The 11,614-nt window shown below is 39.9% G+C and overlaps 1 protein-coding gene across 1 annotated transcript in view; it reads right to left on the bottom strand.

The window, feature by feature from the left end:
- Positions 1–1,117: 1,117 nt before the first annotated feature.
- ntmt2 (N-terminal Xaa-Pro-Lys N-methyltransferase) overlaps positions 1,118–11,614 on the bottom strand; it is a 13,835-nt gene continuing 3,338 nt past the window's right edge. Inside the window, exons 2-5 of the mRNA XM_071203007.1 lie at positions 8,827–8,834; positions 7,517–7,685; positions 4,877–5,129; positions 1,118–2,769 (exon numbers count right to left, since the gene is read on the bottom strand). Coding sequence (XP_071059108.1) covers positions 2,513–2,769; positions 4,877–5,129; positions 7,517–7,685; positions 8,827–8,834 — 687 coding nt within the window. The 3' untranslated portion in view covers positions 1,118–2,512. The remainder of the gene's footprint in view (positions 2,770–4,876; positions 5,130–7,516; positions 7,686–8,826; positions 8,835–11,614) is intronic.

The raw sequence follows: 11,614 nt of genomic DNA on the forward strand, positions 1-11,614 counted from the left end.
TAAACTTTTCAAATTCTGTAGAGTTCTCTGTTTAGAAACGTAATGTCTGACCATATCTTACACATTGCACCTTTAAAGTGAAAAGTCAATGATGTCGGCATGCACAGCACATGTGAGTGAGGTTTTGGGATTACAAGCCACCCAAATGAATGGTGTATTACATGTTTAGGCGATCACACATCCCTCTGTGCCCTCTGTCTTCCTCCTGTCTCTGAGAGCTGTCTGAGATGTACTCTGTCTGGAATGAAGCCCAAAACTCTCCTCTGCTGACGTGACCGGACAAATTAGTGTTACTCCAGCTAATATATTCAAACTGCTGCCGAGCCGCTGCAGAGAACATTGAGAAGTATTAGAAATGATAGCCTTGACTGTCAGCGACGCTAACCACTCCTGAAAAGGTGACAGCACATTTGGCTGCTATTTGCTGCGAGAGAGAGAGAAAAAACACTTACAAGTTTAACTTTGGGGCATTTTGATCTTTAATTCATACGGGATGTGGAAAAACGTGTTTGGTCTATTCACTCTCAAAAGAGTCATTCTGACCAGAGAAACATGCCATGGAGATCATCTCACGCCATCGGGCCTTCACCACTTTGATGATTTTGTACTTTCTCAGTGCTAGTCGACTCATTGACAAACTATCCTTTCATAGAAAAGCCCAGGGAGGAACAACTCCGCACCACTCCCGTCCCACTCTCACGCACCCAAATGCTGAATATTTGAGGCGACTCTTGGATGTGTTTTATGCAGACAACATCTGACAGGCTTGAAATGAAGCCAAGGCAGATATGAAAGCCGGCACTGTCTGTCAAAACCATGAAATAATCAGCCCCCCCCCACATCCACCTCAGGGGCCCAGCTGAAAGTCATTAGCCCAACACAATGTGCTGTCTCTACAGTTAGTCTGAAAAATAATAATAGTAATAATACTTAGGAGAATTACCATAACTATTGGAGAGGATCTCAATTATCTGGTGCGTTTTCAGCCCACTGTGGCAGATTGCAGCGCGGTCACTGTCAGGGCTGAACTGTAGGAATATTTCAGGAAAATTGGTCAGCATTTATGTTCCAGCCTTGATTATAATAGCCAATGGCGATTACCCATCTCTAATCCTATTAACTTTGTTTGTCATGACTCATGGGATGAAAAACATAAAATATGAAAAGGACATTTCAGAAATCATTAAACTACATCCATATGCTTTCAGAGATTGCTATTTTTTTATTTTTGAAAAATGCAAGTAAACGCTAAGCTAAGCAAGAGCTAAATTGAAGAAAACAAACAGTAAGTTATAAATAAATTAAGGATTCTTATCTTCACATTTGTAGATATTGTGCAAGAAAATGTATTTAAGCAAATAAAGCAATTTATAGTCTAAATGTAACAACACATTACAGAAGAAAAAATTAAGAAATCCATATAAAAAAATCTATTCATCTGCAATATTACAAGCAAAAGTAAAAAACAAACTTACATAAAGTGTTATTATTTACACCAGACTAGCTTGTACTGAGTGCACTGAATGAACAGTATTTCTCCTGCAATACAATGTGAACAGAGAACTACATGTTGCACTGAAAGGTGACATTAGGACCTCATCTCCAACCGTTAATAAAGAGGACATATTATGCTCAATTTCAGGTTTATATTTTTTATATTAATTCTAAATCATTGAAGGATTAATATTCTTGAAACTTTCCAAAACCCTAGAAAAAGCAAGGTAGTGTTAAAAAAAAAAATGGGAGTTCAGCATTGTGCAGAGCAAGGATACTATTTCCAACAAAGAAAGTGATTTGGCTCTCTCAGGGAACAGCATTTTGATACTGACCCCTAGGCTACTGATATTTTTGTCACATGACCTTTGTTAACAGGTTCCCCTGCTCAACTTTAAATGCAGATCATATTACAATGGGGTGAGAATTCATATAACAAGAAACTCTTATAAATATCAAGTTTAAAATAATTACCATGTTTAAAACATTAGAAATCTAACATGGTACATTATGGCTGAGTGCTGTCCTTGTAATGTAACATGCTGGATTTAGTGTCTAACGGGATACAAATCATTCACTTGGCAGACAAACCATCTTAGTCCACATGTTATTCCAATGATCCTCGTGGTTGAGACAGGAACAACTCAAGAGAGCTGAGGGTCCACCTTTAATGTCATCACGATACAGACCCCGGAGATGGTCGGCCGACAATAAATTACAGTCTAGCTTTGGTGGACGTACAGAGTGCTTCTGTAGAAGGTTCATGTCCACGTAAAACCTTTATTTGACTTCTGGGCTGTGCAGAAAAATAGCTCCTGTCTCCATAAAATCTCCCCGGGTGCCATCACACACTCCACACGGCGGTTTCAGGATTTATCTGCTGTTGAACACTTGGAAGATTTCTTGCTGTGGTGTTGTAGTTTTTAGAGACCTGATCAAAAATATAGACTCAGACAAAAGTGGAAAAACGTGTGCATTCAGATTAAGGTTGGATTTCCCTCTGAGAGTTATGATGTCACTACTTCATTGCAATCATCCAGACAGGCATGATGATGTCAGGGAAGCCTTCCTGCTTTTCTACAGCCAGGACCTCGAGGCCGGCCTTGCCGATGATGCACCTCATGATGTCCAGATGGCGGCTGATGCTGCTGTCGATTGGGTCCAGCTTGCAACCCTGCCGCGCCATATTGTCCTTTATTATGATGACGCCGTTTGGATGCAGACTCTTCTTACAGCGCATCAGGAAGTTCATCAGGTCCTTGTCTGTTAGGTGGCCTAAGGAGAAAAACAAAAAGGATAATAACAATCCTCAAATGGTATACATCATAGTAGATAGAGTCAACAGCACTCTTCTGTGATGGAAACTCCTGAAGCAATGGAGACGAAACTCAGTGAGACAATGGGAGAGCTGGGGCTTGATAGCAAACACTGAAGATTTATTATGAAGTTAACGGCCGGAGAATTGACAAGACATGTGCTGCAGCCACGAGGTGACACAGCGGTTGCCGGACCAATTCTGAAGAATCTTTCCCCAGCATTTAGCTGGTTCTGAGAGAATAATCAACATTGTGCATAACAAGATAAAACAGGCAAAGCACAATAACACCTCTATCAGCTGACGCCAACAGGCAGGAATAGGGAGACAAAACAATGAGAGCACAGCAGCCCAAGGTTGCAGACCTGTGCTCAGTGAGGGCTGTACAAACTGATGAACTGGGTCAAAGTTATGGGCCTAGGAACATATTTCCCCAACATCTTCCTTATGTATTGCTGACCTACTCCAGTCTTAAGAAAGGTAAGTCACAAGAGAAAGATAATTTGTTGTATTTCCTCTCACAAAAAGCAAACCAGGTCATGCATCCTCTGGAGGACCCTGAGGCGTTTCCAGGCCTAATTTATGTATCCACTGAGAGTTTTCCTGCATTCATAACAGTGGTTGTACACCAATCTCATTCCTGGTGCTCAGACACCTTGGGAAATTGTGCCTGCTATGACCCATAATATTATTTTTTGTTCGACACTATCTGAAGCTTTTGAACAGAGGTGAGCAGTGGCGAGCCGTGACTTTTATCCCTAGGGCCTCTGACCCCCACCTCCCTCGAAAAAAAAGAAAGAAAAGAAAATAGTTATTACGTCACAACGTATACTTCAGCGGAATATCAAAACAACGGTCCGGGGTGCAAAACGCATCAATGACAGCGACCCTCTAACACACAAAACAACACCTGTAAATAACCCAATTTGTGTTCTTTGAAATTTAAAAGGATATTGCATTGTGTTTGTTGCTTTCGTTGCAGTTGCTCCATCATGTCCACCAGCTCCATTTTCTCAAACACAGGGAGGAGGACGCCTGGGTGGGGTAGGTCATTCACTTCAGAAACACTTTTTGTTATATTCGCAGTTCATTTCCTCATATTCCAAACGAGAAATTACGGTAGCAAATCACCCGGTTCTTTACGACCAGAACTATTAACGGGATACAAACCGGAGGAACCAGGCATGGAGGGAGGTGGCAGAGACAGTGGGTGAAACTGGTAGGTTTTCGCCTGTTTGGGGAGTTTATATATATATATATATATATATTGCTCGCATAAAATCCACGGGTTTTTTTGCTTTGTATGTCGGGGGCGGGAGATTCATGTGATTGGTTGTTGGTCACATTGCTCGCAAAAAATCCCCAAGCTGTCAGACACGCCCAGCTCCAAGATTTTCAAGATTTTTGAAAAGCTGCTGTGTGGACGTACCGTGACTCGCAGAGACGAGCTTCTTTCATTTAACCCTTCACATTCAAACAGAAACTGAATAGGCAGATTTGAAGGATTTATTTCTTTGGAAATTTTATTTTAAATACAATTAAATACATTTATTTTGGTAAAACTAATGAAAAATATAACTAAAAAAAATATTTAAAAACAAATATTATATATATATATTTTTTAATATTTTTAAATATTATTTTGTAGAATATCTTAGGCCCTCGGAGAGGGCCCTGACGGCTCGCCACTGGAGGTGAGGGATGGACCACAGATAAACTGGTAAATAAAAAGTCAGGCTCAGCTTCCTTCTAATCCTAAGAGTCCATATTTCTGAGGTGTTGATTGTTAACTGATGGGGTAATTGTGTTTCATAATTACAGAAGAGGAAGTGGTAGAACCTAAATGATTCTGACTGAGAGGAATAACTTATTTTAGTAAATTGGATAATTAGTAGACTTTAACCTAAACAAGCTATCAAACCTACTAATTGACCTACAGAGCTGCTGAAAACAAAACTCGGTGTGCTTTGGAATGCAGCGACTTGCGTCCAATACCAGCGAGGTTGTGCACTTTAAATAGTAAGTTAGTAAAGAGATAAAATCAACTGAGATACCTCGAATACTTACATGCCACCCACTGCATCCATATGACGTCATATTTGTTTTTTGGAGGCGTGAAGTCTTGCAGGTTGTAGCAGTAGTAGGTCTCAATGCGGTCAGCATCATCGCCAAGGTACTCCTCGTGAGCATGGAGCAGGAAGTGCTCCATCATGTCCACCAGCTCCATTTTCTCAAACACAGGGAGGAGGACGCCTTTGCTCACACGGCCGATGCCTGAGCCACAGTCCAGGGCACACTGTGTGCCTGCCTTACCAGGACCCTGTGGGTAAACAAACGGTATTAAACATTCATAGTTGTATCCACGTTGTAGTATAAATCAACCTTATTTAGAGGCTTATTCAGAGGATAATATAATCTGTTAAATTCCCAAATGAAGATTATTTTTAAGGAAACCACAACAAATATGTTTCATGTTTCACAGAAAACAAAAATACATTTAAATGTCAGTTTCCTTGCAGCATGTTATTACCATATCTTTAAATCAGGGATCTATACTTCATTTTCTGTTGCCAGATGTCAGGCATGTTCCCTCAAAAGCACCGACAGCACAAACAAGTCAACCTCAGTTCCTCAGGGCAACGGAACTATGAACTTCACCATGAAAGAAACAAAAAGTCACCTCACTTGAATCATGCTTGGTTCTTCCTTTTTCATTTGGTATTCTGACCTCACTCCAACCCCTCGGAGATGGGGCCCCGAGGAGCTCTGTGCTTGTTGCAGGAGGTTTCCTGGTTTTGGTGAATTACTGCCATATTGCTCTGTGCGTATGTAGCTCAGTTTAATCCGGATGTATTCTAAATCTTTTCCTTCCCCAACTTGTTTGAATGGCCATGTCAACTTAACAGGAGCTGCTGACAGCCAGGGAGGAGGATGTGTAACTGAATACACATTTTCAGAAGAGATGGTGGAAAATAGACAAACCTTTGGACACTTTATTTTTTATTTATTCATGTTAGGAGATAAACTCTACCCATTAGATGCACACCAAAAAAAAAAAAAACAACAACCACTATAAGTCACAAATTTCAAAATGAAGTTCATCCCTTTAAAGAGAGATGGACCACACAAGTATAGGAAGTTGCAAACTCTATTATTTAAGACCATTCACTGTTTTAAAGCTCCTTAAAAACTACTTTTGTTTCACAAATGGATATGAATGCACAATAGTTTTTTTCTGAAGTATGGCAGTCTTGTTGTCTCTATGATTATTGGATTTCCAGCATCTGGCAGTGCTGCTGCCCACTGGCTTTAACATCATCCCAGTGCAGATGTCCAGACAGAAATGAACATTAACCAAAACACTTCTATACAAAAATTATGCATTATGCATTTCTGTCAATTTGTTGTCTAACTTTATTAGTTTTATACAATATTATACAATTACTTGTTTTCCTCCCACATTGCAAGAATGGTGTAGTCAATTAGAAGAAGATCTTAAATATCAAAATGTTACGAGCCAAGTTATAAATACATTAGTGATAAAAGGCAGTTTGACAACAACCTATATTTAGCATGTGCTGAAAAAGGCCATTCTCGACTAACAAAAGAAATACAGATGAACTACAAATCTTTCAGCTTTGAAATTAGGCCTTTGATTTGTAATTCATCCTGTTTGGAGAGAAATGTGTTGTTTTATAACTATGATCGATTATATTCTGACATTTTATAGACTGATGATGAAAATAATCAATAGTTGTGGCCCAGCCCAGTCGTAGTTTCTGAAATGACAGCTCAGCTAAACTTCCAATGCGTGGTAATAGACTATCCCTGTAAGCGATCATGTTCTCGTGTCAGACAGAACTCTAACATCTAACATAAACAGTGTGCTGCATTGTATTAACCAGTAGTGGTAAGATGTGTTTAATAGGGGCTTGTAGTGTTTAAAAAGTGAAATGTAGCTACTTAGCCATCTGCAATTCCTTAAAAATATCCAATCTTAGCAGTTTATAATTAGAGCTTCTGTAAAACTGATCCTCTAAATAACCTTGTCCCTGGTCCAAACCCATTCCCCGGAATTAGCACTTGGGCCCAACATCTAAAAAAACTTTAAGTTAACTCTGACATACACACATGCACGCTCAAGATGCATGTGTGCACGAATGGAGGAATGTTGTGACAAGTATAGGAAGCTGAAAATGATGACATAATTTCTATAAGTAAAGCTACGCCTTTTAAGGACATATACTGTACATTTAGTTAAAAAAAAAACATGATGTAGCAAACTTGTTGTGTTATAAATTGTTTTGTACAAATTAAACAAACAAGATATGTGAATAAGTGTAAATGAGTGAACGTATAAAAAACTGACCCTAGCTTGTCTTGTTTTGTTTTGGTGTTTATGGGGCTGACATCAAGTCTGAGCTACTATTATAATCTGGCACTGAGGCCTCGTCCCACGTTCAACAAGGTGAAATAATTTTTATGCAGTAAGAAAGATTCCTCACCATAATAGATTGTGACATCTATTTTGTGATAGCTGCAACAGTGTTATTGGATTGGATACACACGTGCACAGTGTTTAGAAGCCGCAGTAAAGCCTGTTTAGGTAGAAACAGCCAAGGCAAATGTACCGTTGTTACTTTATCAGTTTAACAGATTTCTTTGAGACTCGAGAACTTGAATGTGAGTTGCTATCTCGTGACTCACCACAAACTTCTTCAGAAACTCACGGGAAGCCTCCAGATCCACGTTGCATATCTCCACAAAATCTCCCAGCATGCCCTCCTCCGAGGCGGGGACGTCCTCGTAGAACTGCTGAGATCTGTAGTAAAACTGTTTCTCTCCTTTGATGATCTCACAGGTGACTGGTAAACAGCTTCACTGTTAGGACACATGGACAGACAAAGAGAAGAGAGGCTGGATTCATATAATGAACAATGACAAACCTTTCAGACAGATTCTAAAATACTGGTATGTTAGATGACTTTTTAAAGAGTAAATAAATCCAGGAGGAAAATGAAAATGTGGTTTAATTTAGTCAGAAATGTGCTTTTTGCATGTAAACAGCAGTGAGGTCATGTTGTCCTAGAGTACACCCTTACATCCAACCTAGTCTCACGGCATTTCGTTTACGAAATGTAATCTATTTATTCGTGTTCACCAACTCGATTTCCCCCTTTTTTTCGTGTCCCACAGAACGATTTTACAAGCAATGTATTTATATTGGTAGTATGCTTCGTGCCGGTGTTATGGCCCGTCCACACTACAGCTTCGACAGCTTCAAAAACGGTTTCCAACGCGTCTGCCCATTCACTTTGAATTGGGGTGACGTCACGTTGCCTCGCTTTTCGCCGAACTGAATTGTGGGTAGCATAGCGGTCCGTTTCCATCCGGAGATGCCGGAGTAGCCAGCGCCAGCCAATCAAATCATATGCCAGTACAAGCTCTAGCCAATCAAACCGCTGCTTGTGTGTCAGGGGCGGGAGATTCATGTGATTGGTTGTTGGTCGAGCTTCAGACGCGCCCAGCTCCAAGCTTTTTTTGAAGCTGTAGTGTGGACGGGCCGTTACAGTATAACTAGAGTCATGACAACTGGCGTCATTCTATTATTTTCGACAGATATATCGGGGACGTGTACATTGAGGACCCATTGTTCACTTACCAGGAAATAAACATTTCGATCGCCTCATCTGTCGTTTACATTCATCTTTTGCTATATCTGCCTCCATAGGATTACTTTGATTTTGATGCACATTCAGTACTCGTATGTGAGGTTGTGGGTGAGAGGTCGATATCGTGACGCTTTACAGGGAGGTATCGAAAATTACGACTGTGTGGATGCCTGTTCAAACATTGCAAACTTGAATAAATCATTTAAATTAATATTTGTGTCCGACTTTCATTTGTACATCATTCTTAATGTGATGAGTAGCTTTGATAGCTGTCCATACCTTCAGAAAGCCTAAAAGTTAAACACAAGTTGTTTATTCACAGCCCGAAAGCAGCATTGAGATGACTAGATCATCTGTGACAAGTTGTGATCCGCTCCGATTAAATTGTGATATAAGTTCTGTAGCTCGTTAATCAAATGTCATGCTCTGACAAATCTTTTAGTGTAAACCAGACTCAGGGACCACAGAACTTAACTATCATGAAAGGTAAGGTAGGATAACGAAATATTACATTTACTGTTATATAATTCTATAGTTTAATGTTTCCAAAAAAAGTTGGACGTGACACTGAACTTTGCTGTTCACGATCTCAAAGGAAATGTAGAATGATAATTTGATTACCACAGACTATAAATAAAGACATGCTGCTTTGTCTTCCACTCAGCTGTTGCATGATATAAAATAACAAGCTGGCTGATTAATCTCTGATTGTTATGCATTTACACACTTTTAAATGGCAGAGAGTTTATATTTCTATGAACCTAAACGGAGTTTACATTCCATTTAAGTATGTGTACTACAACACTTCTCGATTATAATATGGTGTCAATGACTACTGTGACATTAAGAGATTTAACAACTTCTTATACTATCCCAACCCTTCACTGCCTCAGTTCTGCAGATCTAAAATAAATCCAACAGAATGAACGCAGCATTTCCAAAGGCTTAAATGACACGTTCCTGGCGTAGAGGGGGTGGAATGTCAGTGCTCTTGTCAATTATCTCCAGTGGCTGAATTCATGACACCAAAGTGAAACATTAAGCGGGGGAACTCAGTTTCTAGCTGGACTTCCTCTACCATGCTAGAAACATCAAGATGGAGCAGGGAGCCACAAAGTGGACTGAATCGTTCAGCACCTGGAAGTCAGGCTGACAACAAGGTGTAGAAACAGACAGTTCATGCCATGACTTTCCTGGCGAGTGCCCATTGAGATGTTTGAAGATTTAGTCTCTGACATTAGGTTTGATTGCATGTCATGAGACACCTCAGGAAGTCTATCAGTGGAAGGGTAATTATAGAAACATTAAGACCAAGAAGGGGGGAAACCAGAGTGATGACATACACGTCTGCCAAGGAGGTGTCAATCCAGTGCCACCATGATCTTTTATCTCACACCTTTAAAGTGGACCAGCTACTGAGACTCACTTTTGACCTTGGATCAGAACAAGACATTAGATTAAAAGATACAGGGGTCTAATTTCCAGTAATTAAGGCCTACATGTAAGCCCAACGACATACCCTTTAACTTGTGTTCAATGTAGCTAATTTAGGTTCACTACTTTTGCTTGACATGTTTTACATGAAGACATAAGAAAGCTGAAATAAAGATGTCTTTCAGTGCATCTAAAGCTGTCGGGGTTGTGAGTAAATAATCCCACTGCAACTGTCATGTATAGCACTGACTGACATGAGTTAGAGCTTTAATGCTTGGCATGCCATGCCATTAATGGTCTTTGTATCAAGTGAGTGGTAAGAAAATAAGAAGTCTTTGAGACAGAATGGCCAACTGGTCAGGATCTCCTATTTCTGCAGCTCAAGATGGACAAATGCATAGTCGGCAAAGGATTAGGTCTGACCTATACGAAGGAGTGTTTGTTATAATATATGCGCACCAATATGTTTTGAATCCCCTGTTGTATTGAGGTTTGTTTTCCTTCAATAAAGGTCGATTTTACAGCAGCACCCCAGTTAATTCCAGTTTTTTAGAGGCATTATTGTGCACCTGACACAAGAGTTTTTATTTTTAAATCTGCACACATCTTGATGCTAAGCATACAATTTATTTTACCAATGACTGCTTGTTTTTATATTCTTATTCAACTGTTGCTCAGAGGCATATTTGTCTCTTTTGCCTTTAATTGTCAGTCTGGTAGAACCATTGTACAATACGCACATCCTTCTCCACAGGGGCGACTGTCATTAGGGCAGGCGCAGCCCCACCTACTGTCAGCAGAAAGTAATTAAGATAATAATCCAAAAATATGTATAACAATAAAATATATTAAGATCATGTTTTAGTAGTCGTCGTCTGATTCGTCTCTACATTGCTGCTTGGACTGCGTTCTTCCGATTAGTGTCCACAGTGTGTCCTATTGAGTCAATGACGCGATGGTGGATGGCAAGCCCCAATCTGCCCTCTCCTGCTGTCAAAATGAATGGGTGCCTGTAAAAACTACACTGCGCATACTCAGAGTCTTTTGTATTCAATGTGTGCGGCAAAAAATAATCACAGTGGGGCAAAGTGCTCGCAACCCATCAAAACGTCATCTCATAATTCAGAGCTGATTGGCTGTAAGTATGTGTGCGCGCGACAAAAGTGTAGTTGTGAAGAGGAGGAGACGAGAGATAGAGCAGAGTATACAATTAAAATCAGTAAAACGGAAAGAAAATGAATTAAGTTGACCATCTACTTCGTTGGTAAGTTCATTTATGTCATTTTGTTGATCTTCTGTGTTTTGCCTATACTGTAGGCTATATGCTCTGCTGGATCGATGATGATATTGTGACCTCGGTGATGAGTGTCTGTGTTTCCTTATTGTTTACAGTCTATGGTGTTTTAATGCTGAAGCATTACGCTTGTTGTTATTGTTAAGTATTGCTTTGTGATGGTTTACTCCATGTTCTAAGGTGCATTACAATATGACATCCCCACGCTGTGTATGTAAATGTATGCGCTGACAGTGTTGCTCCGTGTTCTTCATTCAAGGCTTCTGACAGTATGTCATTTGACACTCCCCCCCCTCTCCTATCTTAACCATGCATAGCTACAGCTATTTGTTTAAAAAAGCACCAGAAGCTTATATAATAATATCTAATTTGTTCGTGCCCCACCACTTCTGTACATATAAATAC

This window comes from Pseudochaenichthys georgianus, chromosome 4, assembly GCF_902827115.2.
Source record: "Pseudochaenichthys georgianus chromosome 4, fPseGeo1.2, whole genome shotgun sequence".
In the NCBI taxonomy this organism is placed as follows: domain Eukaryota; kingdom Metazoa; phylum Chordata; class Actinopteri; order Perciformes; family Channichthyidae; genus Pseudochaenichthys; species Pseudochaenichthys georgianus.